This window comes from Eptatretus burgeri, chromosome 9 (assembly GCF_056783735.1).
Source record: "Eptatretus burgeri isolate ZD-2024b chromosome 9, Ebu_testis_v1, whole genome shotgun sequence".
NCBI lineage: Eukaryota > Metazoa > Chordata > Myxini > Myxiniformes > Myxinidae > Eptatretus > Eptatretus burgeri.
Genome location: NC_140969.1, coordinates 36,888,595 through 36,912,951, shown reverse-complemented (window position 1 = coordinate 36,912,951; position 24,357 = coordinate 36,888,595). Strand labels below are relative to the sequence as shown.

The following is a 24,357-nucleotide window of genomic DNA, read 5'->3' as shown; positions in this document are numbered from 1 at the left end:
TATATATATATATATATATATATATATATATATATATATATATATATATATATATATATATATATATATCGTCTTTACTTGTAACTGATTCATTGATTTGTTATTACATGTGTATGGTCATTAATTACCATGGTCATGGTCTATGACTTCTCAGTGTCTGACCCCATTATATCTTGAAACTTTAACAGGATCAAATTCAGTATGTACTTGGATGCTGTGGGCTGAGGGACAGTGGGGCAGCCCAAATGATAACATGATTGCCTCTGAGCTCTCTGCACCTGGATCTTTTCCCTTGCAGAATCAAATCCGACTACAAATACCATTCTGGGGTAGTTACAGCAAGGATGCACTCAATCTTGGAGCATGATGTCTATCAGATGAGGGTGGAAAGCTGGCTGTCCCATCTCATTTAGATTGTGGACGTTAAAGACTAAATGGTATCTCTCTAAAAAGAGGAGGCCATTCCGACTGCAATTGATAAATTCCCTTCCTCGAGTTTAAATGGAATATTGAATTTAATTACATATAGATGGATGTTGATGATAAGAAAGATTACGTTAATGGTAAGAATAGGGTAATACATAAAAGACTAGAACGGCACTCAATAGAGTTGAACAGTTTACGTTTTGTATCCCACTGATGGGCTGGATATGGATCCGGATTTAAACCAAAAGCTAATCGCCTTGTTCTTGTCACCTACCTTTCTCATCCACCAAATTTTGGCATAATCCATTCATAACTTTTTGAAATATCATGCTATATATTGTTGTTGGTCCTACCTCTCAATGGTGAAGAATGAATGAAAAAATTGTTTTTATTGTATCCGGATCCAGATCTTCACAAAAATCAAATCTCTTCGTCCTTGGCAGATACCCAAGCTGTCCACTAACTTTTGTCTGAATCTGTCCATAACTTTGAGATATCATGCTAAATATCGTTTTTGGCCCCTCAATGGTGAAGAATCTCTTTAAACATTCTCGGATCCGTTTCCATATCTTCATCAACATCAAATCAATTCATCCTTGTCACACACCTAACCTGTCCACCAAAATTTCATCTGAATCCATCCATAACGTTTTGAGATATCCTACTCACAGACAAACAGATGGGGGTGAAAACATAACTTCGGTCTACCTTCGATGGCGGAGGTAACAAGTAAATTGATAGATTAAGTGAATGTAGTGTGGCTGGCTGAGGCATGATGAGCCAAATGATCTGTATCTGAGGTTCTTATTTATGGCTGACAGCAGTGCTTTGAGGTATGTCCATTAGCCTTGGAGCGATCTCGCCTCATGGGTTCAAAACTCGACCGAGCTATAAGCTGGTCACCATTGTGTTTCAAATGCAGGCCGATACATCAATATGTGCACCTTTCATCAGAAGGACAATCATTCTGAGGACCTGTCTGCCAGCGTTACTCATTGGTGGATGTTAAATATCCCATGTTGTTATTCGTGAAAGTATGCGAGTTATCTCTGGCACACTAAACAAATTGCAAATTCATGTCAAAATTACTTTCAGTCAAACGTCAGGCCTGGACAGCTGGTTCCTCCTGAGTTTTTTTCATTTATTTATTTATCTATTTATTTGTTTTTTTCACAAGGTTTATGTGTTCTATTTGTATTGAAAGTTGTGATAACTGAAACTTAACATTGCTTTCTTTTTCCAAAAGTGTAGAGAAGACACTTCTTCAGAACTTTACAAAGGGGGGAATGAAAGTTGGTAAAGCCCAATTTGAAAACTTCTTTCTTCAAAGAGAAATGGCAGCTCAATTGGTAGCTGTTGGTCCTGGATACGATCACTCGTGCTAAAATCTGACAACTAATGACATATGGCTTGTATGATGCAGTTGTTCTAATGAGTATTGCATCATGGAGCCTGCCATCGTATGGAAAGAATGTTAATCTAGCTATCCACTGATATAAAACAGTGTGTATTGATGTGTTTGTGTATTTGTCTGTCCCCATTCATAAGAATGATTTAAGAATGTTTTTAAAAGCCAATCTTTTAGCATGACTGTGTGTTCACTACGGTCTCATTTTCAGGATTAAAAAAAAAACTCGAAAATCCTTTTTCATAAGAGTAATTACTTCTCTTCTATTGGAAATATAGACGGTGACTTGCAACTGGGCCTCAAAGGCGGTGTACAGGAGCATTTAAAAAAAATAACAAAAAAACAATGTGCAGGAAGTGATATTCGCTGCACATGATGTGTAACATTCACAGAGTAAAACAAGTGTTCATTCACATCCGTAGGATGTCAAATAAATAAATAAAGAAGATATAAGCACACCTGACGCTAGGCCGAGGTTTCAGACTTTGGCACATTCATGATGCTGTACCGTCAAAATGAAACATCCCATAACATAATGAAAATATGATCACATTTGTACATGTAGTGTTTTAAATTAACGCGTCTTGCTACAAAACATCATGTCTTCCAGTGTCTGAATATTTTGAATAAAATAATTCCAATCCGTCATTGTTGACAGGTTTTTATACTGGTATAAAATAAAGTACAGAATATGAACAGATGTGGAGATAATTGTTGTGGAGGAGTTGGTTTATTGAATGATATAGTGGAGTTGGAGTTTGGAATGCATGTTCAAGTTAATGGACAATATAATGTGGGTATGGCAAAGGCATGATTGGTCCAATGGCCTCTTTCCCTTTATGAATAATTGACATCAACGCTTAGAGAAACATCCTTTATACCTTTATTCATTGTTTATCCGGATTTGTTAATGTTTCACTTTGTCACCAAATATCTACAACAGTATTTGTTTTTATTGTCCCTTCTACAAATCACTCTAAGTCAAGTTCTTCCAATTGCTCTTGCCTTTGTACTAAGACTGTTCATTAGTTAAAGTATTATGACATGAAAGTTTGAAGCTGGTGTGATGTGCAACCTGCTGTGTGGATATGAATAAAAGGGAAGCACAAATTGGACAATGTATATGCAGAGTGAGTCATTAGACTCATTGTTTTTAGTTTTTCTTGTGTGACGAGTAGAAATTATGCAGACTTGAATAGATAGATATTTTACACCATGAAGCTTTGGAACACAATTTCATTTTAAGCTAAGTATGCACAATTTAATAATTTAATGGAAAATGTGAATGTGTTTGTGACTAGTGTGGTCCATATATTTATTACATACACAAATGAAAGGTGGGGTGGTGAGGGGCGAAAAGGAGAAAAATTGAAATTCAGAAAAAGGAAGAAAAGGATGGCAGAGAAGAAACAGAGGTTAGATCAGCGTGGGGAGAGTGGAGTTGGGAGGAGATAGGAGTACTTAGGGAGGAAAGAGGCAGGTATGGAGCATACTGAGAGAAAGGGAGGGAGAGGACATCAAAATCCCACCATATTTGTGTACTTAATAAATATATAGCTCCTGTAAGGAAAGGCAGATCATGGTCCAGTATTACATTGTATTATGTATTTGACAAGCTCAGTATGAAAATTACATGCACAAGGAAAACTTTGTTTTGGAGCAGTGCAAGTCTTACCAAGGCACTTGTATAATACACACAAAATATCTCTTGCACACTTGTAATGATATCGATGGTTAAAAAAAGGATTGTAATAATAATAACAATTATTATTATTATTATTATTATTATTATTATGATTATTCCTTTCAATCCACAAAGCAAATAAGTGAATTATTTATTCACAAATAAATCACCAATATTGATTATTTTGTGAGATTTCACCAATTAGCAATTGAGAAACCAAAAAGAGAGAAAAAGATCCATTTAAAAAGCAATTGTTGAAATCGAACAAAAAAAAGAAAATCCAAATTGTACGTACAATAATACAATTTCTTGTAGGTCCAGGGGCTGCCACTGTTTCCCAAACAATGAATGCACTATCAATTAAATGTATTCTTACTGAAAAACCTGCCAAAACTCTGCAGAAATCTTAAACGATTACGGTAATCAATAGCACCGTGATCATGTAACTGTTTTGTTTGAAAGATTAACAAAAAAAATTCCCATTCTGGAAAATATTGTTTTGCTCGTTGTTTGGGTTTTGGTAGGCCCCTTTGTTGTATTTTCTGTAAGGAAATTATACTTTGGCTGAGATGAAAGAAAAACTCAGCCTAATATAGAGTGAATATTGCAGGGCTGAAAAGGACATGTTTGTGTCAGACAGACGTGGGGCAGGTTTGGGTTAGAGTAACAGCGACTGCCATTGTTCGTCCATTCACAGATTGAGTTGTCAAGCGCAATGACTTAATTAATCTGTGATGGGACTCTGGGGCGACTGGGAAGAAGGACGCGGAGGAAACCTGCTGGGAGAAGGCGGTTGTAAAGATGGAGCCGTGAGAGCTGGGGGCGGGAGAGGGTGGGAGAATTCACCAAGCGCAAGTAACAAAGGCGGAGGTTGGAGATGCAGATCAGGGCAACAAGTGCAAGAGGAAAGGCTGTGAAAATGACGGCTTCATTATTTGGCTGCACTTCGATCATTAGCGCTTGCTTCTTCCACTTCTTCTTTGTGACGAGTGGCGATAGAGATGGAAGATTATCTGCTGCTGCAGCCGTGCAACCCGATAACGATGCTTTTGTGACCCTAATGGCGATTAGACTCTCCATGCCGTCCTCCCGCAACATCCCGTCCGGCTTTCGCGGAGCGCCTCAATGACGTGTGATTAATGTGATATGGATCGTTCACACTTGTACATAAGGGATGTGAAAGTCTGCTTTCGAACTCCAACTGTCATGTCATGGACTTCAATTGTAATCGATTTTGAGGTGCACGTATTTCTGCTGGGGTTTGTATAGTGCGGCCAAAGTCAGAGTGACCAGAGCGGCATTGCGGTTTGCGTGGGAGCCGACCGAAGATGGACCACTCTGCGGCCCCAGCTTTCTTCCGGAATAATTTGATCTGAATCTTCCATTTGCGATACATCTTGGCTATTGGCTGGTGGTCAGGCAAAGTAGGCGACAAATGGGGTTTTGGGGAGAGGGAAGGGGTCCTCGGTGATGGAGTGAAAAGGTTGGTTCATTTTGGGGATTTGAGGTCTCTGCTACACAAGATCTCTGCAACTGGATTTTTCAAAAAGTGGACTATAAGGGAAATGTTTCCACAATGAATGATCTCGTGTTGCCGCCTCGTGAGCATTTTGGGACTTGTAAGCCCGGTCCCTTGTCCAGATCTCTTGTCCTGACGAACAATGCTGAAGATATTCTTCCCATCATGGCACGTTTCACTTTCAAATTCTCGGATTAGTTTTGTCAACTCGGGAATCTCTTACACTCTCAGGCACTTTGTCCATGAAGCCGCATTGAGTCCTAGGATTAGAGGGAAATTTTGCAGCCTCAGCACAAGTGTAAAGGAACAGACGGAGAGTAAAGTCAAGTAAAGTGCTGACTTCACTTCAGGCTCCAGTCACTGACAATGTCCATGTTGCTGGAGTCAAGTAAAGCATTTTTGCAGAAGTTTGTTTCATTTAATTTTTTTCCGCACTTGAGTGCATTTTTTTCCCCTCATTTGCTGACACTGAAAGCTTCTTCTTTGTGACACGCTTGCTGACTCAGGACATGTAGGAAGCCAACGACTGAAGAAACATAAATTTGGCTCAGAAAGGGTCCTTTAGAAGTGATGTACCATGCCCTTATATTAGCTCTTTACTTCGAGTAACAGCACAGGCAAGAGCATGGACATTCCAAACCATTTCCCTTGATGCACTCTTACCAAATTCGATGAACTCGGTCTTGTTCAAACATGACATCATAATGGGCAAGCCTGCATGGCCGCGAGTTGACATCAGTGGCCACAATGATTCGGTGGTGGAGAACCTTTGGCCCACTATCATTATTGTATAATGTAATAATGTGCCGTTCAAAAAGTTCGACAAACTATTCACTACTAAAAAATGATAAGCCAACATAATTTACTTTGCAAATATAACTAGTACTGTGTATGCATAATTCAGAAATGCCTCTGAAGTAGGTGATCAATTATATTTGCACCATGGTGTACTTTTTCTTTTCTTGAAGTGCTTAGACTATTGTTTAGTACGTCTTCGGTAGACCTTTTTGAACACCCCACAAATGTTAAAAATTTTAAATAGAGGGTGAGAGGGTCAACAAATTTGTAAGTCGGATAGTAGGTATTCGTGTTTTCTCTGAGGATCCAAAAGTTAATGATGTCATGCTCTGATATTCCATTAAATCAATATCTGTTGGTGAAGCCATTTTGCTGATCACCAGAAGTTTATAAGTTATTTGCGGATCACTCTCAAGCGTGCATATTCACAATAATATTTCATAAAACACCATTCAAAATGCAATTTACAAAGTAAAGCCAACATCTTGAAATCTCAATATCTGGAGACTCACCTCTTTGTGTATCTCCATTTAAGTTTGCATTTCAGAGGGAAAAGAAAGCTTGTTGCCACTCTGGCTTGTACGCTGCTTGTGAGTGTTTGGCATTGGTAAGTGAAAGGGGAAACAGGCTTTATGACTAATAGAGCCTAGACTGCCAGATGCTGCCTGCGATACGGTGGGCAAAAACATGAAACCGTGAGGCCTTGTATAGTTTGAGCAAATGATGGACACAGATTGAGCAAAACAGCCATATTGTGGACACCATCGTAGGTTTTTTTGTCCGTTTGCCATGCTCGCCTTAGCTTAACCCGATAGCCAGTGACTTGTGGTTTGGCAATGGAAACCTTGTTATGTTTGTGTTTGCCCTTACAAAAATCTCTTCCGATTTTATTATTATTTTTTCATGAAATCTGATGCAAATCTGATGAGATCTCATGAGAAATTGTAGGTGGGCATAAAACCCCGTTATTATCTATTCTTTTGTCGGAATCGCCCAGCAGCAACTACACCGATGATAATTATGGAGATATATTGGGCTTTCAAAAGGTTCTACCATCGAAACAATAGTCCAGGATATGCCAAAAACGATTAGTGTGTGTGTTTTTTTTTTTTTTTTTTTTTACTCATGATAGATACTTGCGTATTGAAAATTGAGAATGTTGGTGTATCCTGGACTATTGTGTCTCATTGATAGAACTTGTTGAACACCCCTTGGAGCACATGCTGTTGAGCACTTCTACAGATTGCTCAATCGACAAATATAGGCAGGAAAAAGCAACAAGATGTATCATGCTTATGTGGCATTCCAATATCACATGCCTTTTATGATGTTGTATAATATTTGTACTCTTTATGCTTTTAAATTAGAGAATTATCCATCGAAGAATGCAATGAGAAAACACAACGTATACACTGTTAACAAGACATCAAGTTATTGACTAGAAGACATTTATTGTAATAAGCATTTTTGATATATGGTATGTACTTCATTGTTTATTTTTATTCCAACGGTATCTTCAAACCCTCCCCAGTTCAACCGCTGCATCACATCGCAACTTATCAAATGGTTCAGTAACTTCCGTGAGTTCTTCTACATCCAGATGGAAAAGTTTGCACGCCAGGCTCTTGCAGATGGGACAGTTTCTGCTGACGATGTTGTGGTCACTCGAGATTCAGAGCTGTTCCGGGTACTCAATCTGCATTACAATAAAAGTAACGACTTCCAGGTGAGATAAACACTTTTGTGACATGTATAAGATGGATAACAGATGAACTATTTCATCGTGACACTCTTGTAGAATACTCTTACTGTGAAATGTTGTTGTTCTGGACAAGTTGAATGCTTCCAGGCATAGTGTGAGTCACATTAATGGATCATTGAAAAATGAAAATGACAAGAAAAATGAGTTGTGATCAATAATAATGTTCGGAGCAATTTTTGAAAAGACAAGGTCAATCTGTGTCAGTTCACTGGCCAATTTCCATGTCCCTACTTGCTGTTCTGCAGCATTACTAGTTTCTGGTCATTGCAAACTTTTTTTTTTCACAAGACCCTTGGCTGGTGATGCTGATGATGAGAAGGTTGCACTATTGTTGCGGCTGTTGCTGCACACATGCATAGGTTGGGTGACCTCCTTCTGGAGAGGTGCCTGCCTTGTTGTTTTGTTGGAGTATCACCACATATCTTCAGAGTACAAAATATATTGGATTGCTGCAAGTCTGTCAATGCAGTCCATTATCTGGGCAAAATCAATGTTGCTTTCCTCGTGCTTCTTTGTCCGTGACTGACCTTTTTTTGATGCTCGTATGAGAGCTAACACAGAATATACAACAAGGGGAGCAGGAGAGAGAGGAGTGGGAGAGGGGAGGACAAAACAGTGGGGAACAGAGACATTAGGGGATCTGTGTAAGGGAGAGGGATGGGGTGGGGTACACAGGATAAACAAGATGGACACTACAGGGATTTTCAGGCCCTTACATAACATGGACTTTCAGGAAGGAAAGCAGGGAATTTGAAGGAGGTGGATTTGGGGTGGATTAACGGTGGTAGAAAAGATCATGGTTTTGGATGTGGGAAGATAAGAGGTGGTGGTGAATAGCTGTTTTGAAGACCTGGAGGGAAGAGTGGGATTGAAGAGAGTGTGGGAGTTTGTTCCAAAGGTGAGAAAAAAAGAGGAATGAAAGAGTGAAGGTGAGCAGTGATTCTTGATTTTGGTAGTTTTACCAGAAGTGGATTGCTGCCGGACCTTGAGCACCCTGCGGAAGTATGGGGGGGGGGCATAACGCAGACAGAGCGGGGGGAGGGGCAAAACTGGAGAGGAGCAGGAAGAAGAAAGAAAGACCACCAATCTGCCTGTGGTGAGAGTGAGAGACCTAAAGACAGCCTCATCATGGGAGATACCAATGATTCTAAATGCCTTGGTTTTCACAGCGTGAAGCCGAGAAAGGTGAGAGGCGGGAGCACCAGCCCAGAGGGGAGAGCAGTACTCCATTAGGCTGCAGAGTAAAACTTTGTATGTGGTCAGGAGCTCAGGTGTGCCAAGGAAGGACTTGGTACGATGGAGGATGCCCAGTCGGTGACTGGCTTTGGAGGCCAGCTTGGAGATGTGGCTTTCCCCGGAAAGATCGTGGTAGATAGCGAGGCCTAAAAGTTTGAATGAAAGGACTTCTTCAAGAGGGTTGTTGAGAAAGTAAGTTGGGGGGGGGGGATTCCAGATGGTCCTTTTAGAGAGACATGGTGAGAATACGAGCATAGTCCTGCCTTCGCCTGTGTGTGCGCCTGCCTCGTACCACCATTCACAGCTTGAGCTTGCCTCGCACTGCCCTTCACATCATCTCGTTCAACATTCAACATTCACCTTTGGACCTGTGGACCTATGGTGGTGGCATCGTATTGCATTTTCACGATGCATATTCACATCGCAGCTAGGCACTGCACCACTCCGCACATAAGTGGGCGAGTTGGGCCTTCGGTATGGCATATGCCCCACCGTGGCATAGCCATGCATATGTATCCATAGATATTCATTGTGGATATCTGAAGAAAAAGTGATATAAAGTTGGTTTTTATGACTAGAAAAAATAGTTTTTTGCTTGTTCTATATGGTTTATCATGGTTCATTAACTCTTCACTTGATACAAGGCTTTTATCTGCAGGCTTCAATCTTTCATTTCATCGTCATGTAATACAAGGCTTTCATCTACATCTACACTAAATACAAAGGCTTAGTGGTTTAAAGTTGAAACCCCTGATAGTTATGGGAATCATTAAGAGTGGAAGTTCAAGGTTTGTTACTTTAACAATAGACAGGTTAGTTGCTTTGTTATTCAACCACTGTCTCCCATTGATGTAACACCCAGTTAAGGGCCAGTATGCCACCTGTGAACTATTCTGTGAGCCTCACATAAGTAGGTCATAGAGGTTAACCGCCCACCTATTCCTTGTTGGTCGTCACCAATAATTGCAAACTTTTCATTCACCTTTGCTTTCTCCTCACTTTCTCATGTCTGTTGAGTCACCTGTACATGTCTGCTCAAACCCATCTTCTCTCAATTCCTTCAAGTTGGTGGCCGATCACGGTGTTGTTGATTTTCAAATCTACCAATGACCTTTGTTACTCCCATTAATCATCTTCATCCTGAAGTTCATGTGTTAATGTCGCAGTGTTTGTTTCCTAGCATATTTACTGTAATTGTTTAATGTCAACACCTCATTAATGGTAACTGTGTTTAAGGTTTCTCTTTCATATACTGATGTTACTATTTCAGGACCCTTTCTTGTTCAAAGATTCCTTTATCCATTCACCCATTACATTCAATCTAATTTCTCTGTCGAGGTATTATGCACTTTTTAAAGATAATTCTATCCCTGAGGATTCCAAAGCTCATTTTTGATGGTGCCCTCATTAAGCAGGCCTTACAAATACAACAGTTTAATCAACTTATTTAAAAGAGACATGAGAACCACATGACGAGCAACTTGTATGTAAAACTTTTTTGAAACAAACAGCTTCATTCAGCTATTGTATAATCTACGACATGATCTTGCCTTCAGTTTGAAAACTTATTGGGGGCATGTTTTTGTTGGGCTCTGAGTTCCACACTATTCCTATTGATGCTCCAATACACTGTTGTCACAAATTCTTTACAAATTAATGTTTGGCAGTGTATTGGTGCAGTGTGATATTAAAGCTTGTTACTTATGATGCAATATAAAACGACTTGTTTGTTATATATGACTTTGTAATGTTTGTTTATTCTCAAAGTTAAGTAGAGTACAAAGCCTTCCCAAGTTATAATGTTGTACTTTAAGTTTAAGCTGTGTGTAAATAGAATTCATGAAATTTCTAGTTACTTCCAGATGAAGAATCATCCAGTAATTATGAACTGCTTGGAGAGGGAGGGGCTCTCTTTCATGAATGTCCTTGATTGAGAAATAACGAATTATATATATATATATATATATATATATATATATATATATATATATATATATATATATATATATATCTTCTTCTTCTTTCGGCTGCTCCCGTTAGGGGTCGCCACAGCGGATCATCCGTATGATCCACATAGTGATTTGGCACAGGTTTTACGCCGGATGCCCTTCCTGACACAACCCTGGTCGCCTCTTACGACACAGGGATATGGTACACCTATTTTAACCTGGGTATACACCGGCCCAGTATACTGGTACTCATTTCGCCGACCTCGGAAGGATGACAGGCTGAGTCAACCCCCTGGTGTATTAATTCAGTGGCCCAACGGGGCTTGAACTCAGGACCTTTTGGATCCCAAGCCGCTGCCCTAACCACTGCGCCAACACCAGGCATATATATATATATATATATATATATATATATATATATATATATATATATATATATATATATATATATATATATATATATATATATATATATATATATATATATATATATACATATATATACATATACATATACATAGATACATACATACATACATACATACATACATACACACACACACACACACACACACACACACACACATATATACACACAAATATACATATACATATATATGGATATATATATATATATATATATATATATATATATATATATATATATATATAAATATATGTTTCTACATGTATATGTATATATAAATATATGCTTCTATATGTATATGTATATATATTGACAATACACGTACATATATATATATATATATATATATATATATATATATATATATATATATATATATATATATACACATAAATACATATATATTTATATATATATATATATATATATATATATATATATATATATATATATATATATATATATATATATATATACACGCACACACACACACATTGCGGTCCCGGTGTCGTGTCGTGGGGGAACCACGAGGGAGGGGCTGTCTTGGGTTCCTCTCTGCTCTCACAGGGAATCGCAGGCCGTCGCTCACAAATAGCTTCATCCCACGGCGGGTCGCAAATCGACCGCAAATGCCAATAACTTGACCACGTGACTTAGGGTCCTCCGTCTAACCGATTTACCTTAGGACACGTAACTTTACTGGGGAAATGCGCCCTTGGTACATACTTGCATTATTTAGATTACCTACCAGATCAGGTGCAGCTGACTGGAGCTGCCATGTACGTACCTGCTATGGAACAGACTTATGGGGAATAACGTCCCGGCTAAACTCGGGTGCCAGCTATGCTGGACCAATGGAGGAAAAGTCAAAAATGAGCTCGGAATATTTCTACAAACACATTCATTTAAACCAGGATGCGAGGAAAGTTATGTGGCACTGTAAATGGATTTATTGCAATTGCACAGCCGGGAAAGCAAGGAATTTGTGGGGTACGGCAAAAGGCAAATAATATTTACAAAAGAAGACAGTGCAGCGTTATCCTTGAAAATTATTATGCAGTCTTAACTTATGCTATGACAGGTGCCAACACACACACGCACACACATACATGCACGCGCGCGTGCGCGCACACACACACACACACACACACACACACACACACACACACACACACACACACACACACACACACACACACACACACACACACACACACACACACACACACACACACAACCCAGGGAGATAGAAACAGCTGAGGATTAACGACATCTCAATACCTGGCATGGTCAGCAGATATGCGCAGCCCAGAATGCTGAGGGAAGGGGAGGAGGGTGAAATATTGAGTGTGTCTGGGGTACATGTTTGAGAAGTGCAAGTGTAATGCGATGTGTAGTGCAAGAGGAAAATGTGAGGTGCTTGTTATTTCGGTTCGCTCTTCGCTTTTGCTCTGAAAAGAACCGTTGGTCAGGCTTGCCCGCATTGATTGCTCTTTTACGTTCACAGTAGACAAGAGAAAGATGCATGAAAGAAAGGATCCCATCGTACATCGTGTAAGAGTCTGTACATGTAAGTGTCATTGCAACCTTATGAGCGACGTTGAAATGGAGCAGTCCGGGCTCGCAACAGCAATATGTGACCCCACGCCTAGTCATGCTGACTCGACGCTTGTCCTTGTGCCACCTGTCTCCCCGGCAATGTCTGATGTCTGGCGATAATTGCTCCTGCGACGCTCCCGTCGATAGGCTCTGCTCCCATCGATAGGCTCTGCTCCCGTCGATAGGCTCTGCTCCCGTGATAAGCTCTGCTCCCGTGATGGTCTCTGCTCCCGTGATAGCCTGCAGAATGAGCCGTATATGCCCTTTATCAGCGCGGACGAGGGGAGGAGCCAACCATTGGATCAAAAGTAGCTCCCTGTTGAAATTTGAAATTTAGCTCCCCTGTTGGTCCATAGCGGTCATAGCCACGCCCCCGCCACACCCCAGAGGTGAAAAATGGCTCAGTCGCCGGCCAACAGGGCCACACAACAGCTCCCGATATTTACATGGGGCCATGATTTTTGAAGGTTCTCTCTGGACCTGAACATGTGCAAGCCTTCATTGAAACGTAGCATTTGAAGGAAATCCCTGTGCCACCCGTAGGTCCGAAACGAGCGCCAGCACACGTTCATGCTTGGAGTCATGCCAAAAAATAACCTGACCTATTTCTCCTCCATGCCTTCCGAGGCTGTGGTAACCGTTCAAGGAGTATGTTCAAGTTGAAGCGGTTGTAGAGTCACAGGAGCACATTGTGGGATTGTGGGGAAGAAGTGGAAATTCCTTGGAACAAGATTGTGAATAATGGTCATGTTTGTAATAGAAAATGAAAGTGTGGGTTGTTGTGGGGATTTTTAGTAGTCATATGAAGTGGTCGTGGTGTGTGTGGTATAGTTTGGTGAGCAGAATGAAGGTTTGAGGCGAAATGGCGGTTGAGAATTGGTGCGCAGTTTTGAATGGAAAATTGGCACGGAAATGCACAGGAGGCGCGTTAGGCATGCTTGCTTACTAGTAGTTGGCGTGCATGCTTACTTGCATGTTTCGTGTGAAAGGGGTGCAGCAAAGGAGTGGAATAATTGCAAGGGTTGAAGATGAAAGAGGTATAAGAAGTCTTACTGAAGGAGTCCCACGCAACACACCTTTCCCCTTTACCCATGAGACATACTGTATGGAAAGGACTAATACACACACTATTGAAATAACTGCCTTGGGATTGCTGTATGTTGTGTGCTATTGCCTTTGAGGCATGCAGTTTTAGAGAACTGCAAGTGTGTGTGTGTGTGTGTGTGTGTGTGTGTGTGTGTGTGTGTGTGTGTGTGTGTGTGTGTGTGTGTGTGTGTGTGTGTGTGTGTGTGTGTGTGTGTGTGTATGTATGTATGTATGTATATAAATATACAGCTCTGGAAAAAAATGAGACCACTCCAAAAAAGATTTAAATCAGCATCTCTACATGTATGGCAGCCATTCCATTCCAGTATCTGTTGAATTCCAACACAGGCACACCTCGTTCTACTTAGTGAGGTACTGAGTAGGTGATCACCTGAACCAAATCTTATTTGACAAGGAAAAGTATAAAAACCACTGCTGTGGTCATCACTATCCTCTTGCAATAGGACCATCTGGATGGCAAAAACAGTGCTAGTAATACCTCAAAAGTAATTGGAATCAAAAAATAACTATTGACCATGCCAAAAGAGTTGAAAAGAAAAGTTTTGAGTGAGGAAAAGAAGGGATCAATTCTGGCTTTACTGGCAGAGGGATACAGTGAGCGTCACGTTGCTTCCATCCTTAAAATTTCAAAGACGGCGGTTCATAAGAACAAGGTCAAGCAGCAGACATTGGGGACAACAAAGCTACAGACTGGCAGAGGGCGAAAACGACTTTCCACTGACCGGGATGACCGCCAACTCATTCGAATGTCACTCAACAACCGTAGGATGACATCAAGTGACCAACAAAAAGAATGGCAAACGGCAGCTGGGGTGAAGTGCACGGTGAGGACGGTTCAAAACAGGCTCCCAGGGGCAGGGCTGAAGTCGTGCAAAGCAAGAAGAAAGCCCTTCATCAATGAGAAGCAAAGAAGAGCCAGGCTGAGGTTTGCAAAAGACCATAAGGATTGGACCGTAGAGAACTGGAGTAAGGTAATCTTCTCTGATGAGTCCAATTTTCAGCTTTGCCCAACACCTGGTCGTCTAATGGTTAGACGGAGACCTGAAGAGGCCTACAAGCCACAGTGTCTCGCACCCACTGTGAAATTTGGTGGAGGATCGGTGATGATCTGGGGGTGCTTCAGCAAGGCTGGATTTCGGCAGATTTGTCTTTCTGAAGGACTCATGAATCAAGCCACATACAAGGTTGTCCTGGAAGAACACTTGTTTCCTTCTGCTCTGACAATGTTCCCCAACTCTGAGGATTGGTTTTTCCAGCAGGACAATGCTCCATGCCACACAGCCAGGTCAATCAAGGTGTGGATGGAGGACCATCAGATCAAGACCCTGTCATGGCCAGCCCAATCTCCAGACCTGAATCCCATTGAAAACCTCTGGAATGGGATCAAGAGGAAGATGGATGGTCACAAGCCATCAAACAAAGCCGAGCTGCTTGAATTTTTGCTCCAGGAGTGGCATAAAGTCACCCAACAGCAATGTGAAAGACTGGTGGAGAGCATGCCAAGACGCATGAAAGCTGTGATTGAAAATCAGGGTTATTCCACAAAATATTGATTTCTGAACTCTTCCTAAGTTAAAACATTAGTTTTGTGTTGTTTAAAAATGAATATGAACTTGTTTTGTTTGTATAATTTGAGGTCTGAAAACACTGAATCTTTGTTGTTATTTTGACCAGTTGTCATTTTCTGCAAATAAATGCTCAAAATGACAATATTTTTATTCGGAATTTGGGAGAAATGTTGTCAGTCGTTTATAGAATAAAAAAAAATGTTCATTTTACTCAAACACATACCTATAAATAGTAAAACCAGAAAAACTGATAATTTTGAAGTGGTCTCTCAATTTTTTTCCAGAGTTGTATATACACATATATATATATATATATATATATATATATATATATATATATATATATATATATATATACATATACATATATATATATATATATATACATATATATATATATATACATATATATATATATACATATACATATATATATATACATATATATATATATATACATATATATACATATATATATATATATATATACATATATATACATATATATATATATATATATATACATACATATATATATATATATATATATATATATATATATATATATATATACATATATATATATACATATATATATATATATATATATATATATATATATATATATATATATATATATATATATATATATATATATATATATATATATATATATATATATATATATATATATATATATATATATATATATATATATATATATATATATATATATATATATATATATATATATATATATATATATATATATATACATACATATATATATATATATATATATATATATATATATATACATATATATATATATATATATATATATATATATATATATATACATACATATATATATATATATATATATATATATACATATATATATATACATATATATACATACATATATATACATACATATATATATATATATATATATATATATATATATATATATATATACATATATATTGTTGTGGGAATCCGCCGCGTTTGGTGTGCGGACGACCGTTATAGCCAAATCGCGGTCGCGCGTCCACTGAAGGCCGCAATCCAGTCATGACTTTCCAGACCAACCCCGAAATCCAGTCACAGATGCCATAACGCATCATAAACTAGCCAATTATTCCGTCCACACGCTACAGGGCCGATCACCGAATTATCAATATACCTAATTATTCACGCGGACAGAAATATCGGGAGTTTATACCTCGTCGGGACTTGTACGAAAACGAGCCTCTTAAGAGTGCTTGGTTAGTGTGCGAAGCCGAGCGGTTTTAAATCGCCAAATCCCGTCGGACCAAATGATCACTTTTATCGGCCTTAATAGCCAGTTAATTCCCGATACGTGCCATGGCATTCAATACATAAAAGGGATGCAATGAGCAGGTTCACGTTCAACAATGGGGGCATTTATTTGCAGAGGGGATGGGGACAAGACACGAACAAAAGCCGACAGCCGAGTTCTATTCGGAATGTACAAGCACGTAATTACTCACCATTCTACTTCGAGACAAGGCGCCACAGACTTTTATACAAAAACCCAAGAAAGAAAAGACACGGACTCGTAAGCCTTTAATGTTCCTTAGAGCCGGGATGACTGAAAGGCTCCAAGAGGCCGGGCAGGTTACCTGGCCGCCCTGGTGGCGACTCGATGGTCTTCGGATCGGCGACCCCTGGTGTCTCCGTTCGGTCCAGTGCGTCGCGAACGTGCCAGTCGCTTGGGCAGCTTGACGAGCAGCTTGTATGGCTGCTTGGTCGGCCTCGGTGGCCGGCTTCATCACGGCCCCTTTTTGGCGAGCCTGGCCGGCGACGCTGCGGAGGAGCGAACGGGTCCCTTGCTCTTTCAGAGTTGATGCTCCTCGAGACCTCGTTCACTCCTCGGCGTCGCCCGACCGTATCAGGGCTGCCTGCCTGGACCCCCACGCTCCGATGCTGCCACTAGCTCCGCCGACTCCAAGCTCCACCGGTGAACGACCTGTGTACAACGACGAACAACCACCTCCGCTTGCCAGCTTCACCACCAACTGCTCGTGTCAGCGTCCCATCGTGCCTTTTTATAGCCCCGAGGGGAGAAGCCGCTGTAGGCTTCGCCACCCGAAATCGGCGCCTTCCCCCTTTCACCTTTGACCCTTCACCCCCGGCTGGCTCCACCCCTTTCAGCTCTGAATGGCTGGCTTTTTCCACGGCAGAGCCCGTTTTGATCCATTTATGCAAATCAGCCGTTTCACGGCTGTCTGCACACGGACGTTCGGATTGGCTGGTTTTTTCCAAGGCAGAGCCCGTTTTGATCTGCTTTTGCAAATCAGCCGCGAAACGGCTGACTGCACACGGAGGCTGGAATGTGGTTCCTCCTGTCACGCCGCGAGTTCGTATCGACGGCATTTTGCCGCTGTCACTCAGGCGGGCGTGATGGTGTCGCGATGTTGATGGTACTGTGGTGGGGATGGCGTGGTTGTTGAGTTGTTGGCGTTGTGGTGGAGGTGGTGTGGTTGTTGAGTTGTTGGCATTGTGGTGGTGGTGGCGTGGCTGTAGAGTTGTTGTTGAGGAGATGTTGTTTGTTTAAAATAAAAGATGGAAAAAGAATAACGGCTTACTCAAAGATTCACAGCCCGGCACACACGAATAACTCCCTTTACTCATCGGTGGGGGATTCCTATCCTGAAACACTTACTTTTTGAAATAACTGATCTCTGGGGAACCTGAATGGTGTTCTGTGAATTTCCACCACTGTAACAATATATATATATATATATATATATATATATATATATATATATATATATATATATATATATATATATATTTATATATATATATATATATATATATATATATATATATATATATAACACACACTACATGTACAAGGCATTTTTACCGGTCACTTCGCTGACTGATTTAATCCAAAGGTAGCATGACGTACTTCACAAACATTCTGCTCTGTTCACCCTATTATTTGCCTGAGGTCATCTTCCATTTGTTTGGAAGTCAGCTAACATCATCTTCATCGGCCAACTTATTCTTCATCTTTCATGGCCACAATTATTCCCACATTCTTGTGGGGTTGGCGTAGCTCCAGTATTTCACGAATTGGCTGGCCAGGCCTGATGTTCAACAAAGCGTAAGGTTGGAATTTGGAATTTGGCCAGGGTGCCAGCGAGAGCTTGCCTACTCTTCACGAAATACACCGTGGGAGCTTTAACGTCCACCAACTAATGCTACCAGATAGGATTCCCATTTAATGATGGCACACACCTTGCCTGTGAAAGCCTGGGATAACATTAACAGTTTATAGCTTGGCCGAGATTCAAACCCACACTGGATAGTATAGAGGTGAGTGTGCTTACTTCAAGGCTGTCTTGCCATCGATCTTCATCAACCATGCTTGTTGCTTATATATGGCGCTAGAAGAAATATTGCTTCCGCTTCACTGTGAAACTCCATGTTGGATGCTTTGGTTTGAATTTCTGCTTCAAATGAGTGAAATTAAACATTTTGAAACTTTTGAATCATTCTCATTCAGATTTTAACATCACCGTAATGTATATTAAGTTGTTTAAACTTTCCTTACATCAGAAGAATAAAAATAAGATGATTTGTTATACTGGGTACCACTGTTTGGTGCTATATGATCCACATTTACATTGAGAGAAGAGGGGTCTTCCTCACACCCTGACCCCCCTCCCCCAGACAGAAACCATACTTGGGGTACTCTGCAGCAACATGCAAAATTTGGTTGGATTTGGTGTATGTATGTATGAAAATCTTGGGGGGGGGGGCAAACAGGCCCTGTCTCCAACAAATTTTGCATACACGTTGGTTGTATCCAGGGTCAGATCATGGGCAATAAAATCAAAATAAAACAAGAAAAATAGCAATCAAAGATTTCTGACCCTCACCAGGACTTGTTTGTGTGCTGTTTGTGTACTGGTGTGTTAGGTAATTAATTAGAGACATAATTAGAGCTGCCACTTTATAACTGCTGGCAGTAATGACCGGGTACCAAGACTTCCCGCTTTGATGCATCCCCGCTTTGATCGGACACCTGACCCTGACCCATGAAGTTTATTATTATTCAATTGAATTTAGAATTGCATTAAAATAAATTAAATTCCAATCAAATGGAAGACCAAATCGCTACAATCCTGCATTGGAGTAATCAGAAGGACCCCGAACAAGTAAAAAGCAAAGATGGAGTCACCAGGAGGAACCTGAATAGGATTTGCATTTCAAATGCTACTCCTCTACCTTCAAACTCATCCAGGCACAGCCAAGTAAGCCTCATACAAATAAAAAAAATCAAACAGAACCAAGATCAAAAAACTTAATAATCCTGGATGCCAGACCATGTGTCCGATCAAGTTGAAATTTAAAACATGTATTCCCCATCACCACTACATCATAATTGTGAAATTTCACATCGATTGATCAAGTGGCTCCAGAGAAAAAATTATTTAATATTTTTCTGCAATCCAATATGGCTGCCAAACCATGTGATCTATCAATTATTCCTTAACAAACTTGTACACCCATGGCTTGCGGAACATTTTTGTGAAGCTTCCCCTCAATCTGTCCAGCCGTTCTTGAGAAGAAGATTTTTAGACGTTTTATGGTAAATCCAATATGACTACCAAACCATGGAACCTATGACATCATATGTGTGAACCTTTTGTTCCTCATGGATAGGCGGTCATGCGTGTAAAGTTTCACTTCAATCTGTTCAGCTACTTCAGAGAAGATGTTTGAGGATTTAAAAAAACAAAAAACAATATGGCTGCTGAATAATGTCACCGATGATGTCATCAAATTTTTTTCTGGGGACCATTTTATCCCAAGAGGACCCTCAAAAAAGTTAATACTGATCAGAGGTAGCAATCTACAGATGCACCAAGAACAGCATTCGGTGGAGCAGATACCTCCGCCACGTAATGCGTGATCCACGAGAACATCTCAGGCGCAATACATTTTTGAACTGGAAGGGCACTCGGTAGAGCGCATACTTCCGCCATGTAATGCCTGATCCACAAGAACATATTGGGCCCAATACGTTTTTGAAATATCCTGCTATACAATACTATATCGGTTTTGGCCCTATCTCTCAGTGGTGAAGAATCATTTAAAAAATTAAATAATTCTTGTATCCAGATCCGTATTCAGATCTTCACCAAAATCGAATCAATTTGCCCTTGTCATACACCCAACCTGTCCACCAAGTTTCGTCCGAATCCGTACACAACCTTTTGAGATACCGTGCTATGTATCGGCTTAGCCCGATCTTTCAATAGTGAAGAATAACTTAAAAAAATTATAGTAACCGTATCCGGATCTTCACCAAAATCTAATCAATTTGTCCTTGTCACACACCCAACCTGTCCACAAAATTTCATCCAGATCTGTCCACAATTTTTGGAGATATACTGCACACAGTCAAACAGACAGACAAACACACACACACACACACACACACACACACACACACACACACACACACACACACACACACACACACACACACACACACACAAGCATTTAAAGGCCATTTTCCCCGCTAAAGCAGGGGTTAGCCTTGCGGGCCCCATGGCAATCTTCTCCACTTTACCCTGTTTTCTGCATCTCCCCTTCTTAATCCCCTTGCCCACATTTCCTCTTCCACCACATTTAGCCAAGTTTTTCTCGGTCTTCCCTGTCCTCTACTTCCGACTACACTCATTTTCAACACTCCTCTCACCCAGTCACTTTCATCCTTCCTCAACACATGACCCAACCATCTCAACCTGTTTCTCTTCACAACCTCCATCACAGACTCTATTCCCATCATCTTCCGCAAGTCATCATTTGTCTTCCTCTCTCTCAACGATACTCCGCACATCCACCGAACCATTCGCATTTCCACCCTTTCCAGCCTTTGTTGCTGCTCCATGTTCAGGACCCATGTCTCACTCCCATAAATCATCGTACTCCTCACACATGTAGCATACACCTTTCCCTTCAGCTTCAACGACACTCCCCTCTTTGTCAGCTCGCCACTCAGTTCCCGAAACTTTTTCCATGCACATCTCCAGACAAACAACAAGCAGTCATAAACTGGTACTTACGAAATCGTCAACTTGACCTCTGACCTTGTTGAATAAAAGCTGTCTCTCGAGAAGGTAGCAACGCAAACCAGAAGTTTCTACGATGATTCTGTACCAAACCATCAAAAATCGAATGTTTTGGATGTTTGACCTCACTGTGACCTTGACCTTTGACCGATTTTGACCAAAATCTAATCAGCGCTAGCCACCACCCTCCTGAATCACGTGGTGTAATTTGACATTGGTAGCTTCTTCCGTTCTCGAGTTATCATTTTTTGGATGTTTGACCTCAATGTGACCTTGACCTTTGACCGATTTTGACCAAAATCTAATCAGCACTAGCCATCACCCTCCTGAATCACGTGGTGTAATTTGACATTGGTAGCTTCTTCCGTTCTCGAGTTATCTGTACCAAACCATCAAAAATCTAATATTTGACCTCACTGTGACCTTGACCTTTGACCGATTTTGACCAACATCTAATCAGCACGAGCCATCACCCTCCTGAATCACGTGGTGTAATTTGACATTGGTAGGCTTCTTCCGTTCTCGAGTTATCATTTTTTGGATGTTTGACCTCACCGTGACCTTGACCTTTGACCGATTTTGACCAAAATCTAATCAGTGCTAGCCATCACCCTCCTGAATCACATGGTGTAATTTGACATTGGTAGCTTCTTCCGTTCTCGAGTTATCGTGCCTACAAACAAACAAACAAACACACAAACAAACAAACAAACACAAACAAACAAACAGAAACGGAAGTCATCAATATACTTACGAAATCTTTAGATTTCGTAACAAACAGAGAGGGGTGAAAACATCACCTCCTTCACCTTCGGTGGCGGAGGCAATTATGAGTCATAACGAAGGCACCTATGATGTCATAGAAAAATCACACTTATTCCCCATGAGGAGTACTTGCCATGTGCCAAGTTTCAATTTTATCCTTTGTGTGGCTTCTGATACAGAGGTCCAAAGTTTTTCCATTTGTCCAACACGGCTGTCACACCACGTGACCTAGGACGCCATAATTATCAACATTCTACTTGAGTTGTCTCTCCGATGATGAAAAATTTGGCTCGATCCGAGAAGCAGTTGCAGAGAAAAGCACTAAAGTTCTGTGTGGACAAATAAAAACAAGAAGAAGACGTGCAGAGCATGATACTCGCAAAATCCATAAAAACAAAATTGACCTCAAAAATAATTGGTGGTTAAATTCAATGACCAAACATGCAATTCCTCTTTAAATTTCATGTGAATCAGATAAAAATTGACAATTTTAGGAATTTGGCCTATGTTGACCTTTTGGCCGAAGTGGACCTTCAAAATAATTTGTGGTTGAATTCATTGACTTGAAATATATATCCTCTTCAAATTTCAAGTCAATCGGATGAAAATTGAGGAATTTAGAAATACGTCCTTAGTTATTGATCTTGGGCCTATGTTGACCTTTTGGTCGATGTTGATTTAAAAAATAATTGGTGGTTGAATTCAGTGACCTAAAATATATATCCTCTTCAAATTTCAAGTCATTCGGATGAAAATTGTCAATTTCAGAAATTCGGCTGATGTTGACTTTTGGCTGAGGTCGACATCAAAAATAATTGTCTGGTTGAATTAAGTGACCTGATGTAGAATATTTCTTGAAATTTCAAGTGAATCGGATGGAAATTGAGGATTTTAGAAATCTCACCTAAGTTGTTGACCTTTGGCCAATGTTGACTTTTTGACCTCAAAAACAATAGGCTTCTTCCTCATGATAAATTCTACCATGTGGTGAAGTTTCGTGAAGATCGGTTTAAAATTGTGACTTGTAGGCGACAAACAGACAGACAGACAGAGAGACAGAATAACAAAATCGACGAACCAATATACTTGAAAAATATTCGATTTTGCAAGTAACAAACAAGCAGTCATAGACTGGTACTTACGAAATCGTCAAGTTGACCTCTGACCTTGTCTAATAAAAGCTGTCTCTCGAGAAGGTAGCGACACAAACCAGAAGTTTCTACGATGATTCTGTACCAAACCATCAAAAATAGAATGTTTGACCTCACTGTGACCTTGACCTTTGACCGATTTTGACCAAAATCTAATCAGCCATCACGCTCCTGAATCACTTGGTGTAATTTGACATTGGTAGCTTCTTCCGTTCTCGAGTTATCGTGCCAACAAACAAACACACAAACAGATGACGGAAGTCATCAATATACTTACGAAATCTAAAGAGTTCGTAAGTAATAAACCCGAATGCAATTCCCTCTCCTTCACCCGCTCCCCCTATAAAGGTGGGGGGGGGGGGCGGGGGAGGGGGAGAAGACGACTTGCCAATGCTCCTGAAGGGAGCGGGTATTTCGAGTACAAGCAATGAAACCAATATCTATATAAATTCACTTTTATGGTCCAGACGCAATAACAGGTGTGTGTGTGTGTGTGTGTGTGTGTGTGTGTGTGTGTGTGTGTGTGTGTGTGTGTGTGTGTGGGTGTGTGTGTGTGTGTGTGTGTGTGTGTGTATGTGTGCGCGCGATCACTTATATTATCACGAATAATGTGCATGTACAATAAAATCACGACTAACCATGAATGTGTATGCATAATCAAGATTCATGTGTGTGCCTGTACAGTCGATAATGTCTAATCGCATTCAACACAATCTCACGTAATCATGCATGCAATCCATATATATATATATATATATATATATATATATATATATATATATATATATATATATATATATATATATATATATATATATATATATATATATATATAT

At 40.2% G+C, this 24,357-nt stretch overlaps 1 protein-coding gene across 3 annotated transcripts in view; it reads left to right on the top strand.

Annotated features, from left to right (window-relative positions):
- Positions 1-24,357, top strand: part of LOC147019912 (uncharacterized) — an 86,208-nt gene that overhangs the window by 37,074 nt on the left and 24,777 nt on the right. For all 3 annotated transcript variants that reach the window (XM_085894753.1, XM_085894751.1, XM_085894752.1), the window contains exon 4: positions 7,367-7,561. In XM_085894753.1, coding sequence (XP_085750879.1) covers positions 7,367-7,561 — 195 coding nt within the window. The remainder of the gene's footprint in view (positions 1-7,366; positions 7,562-24,357) is intronic.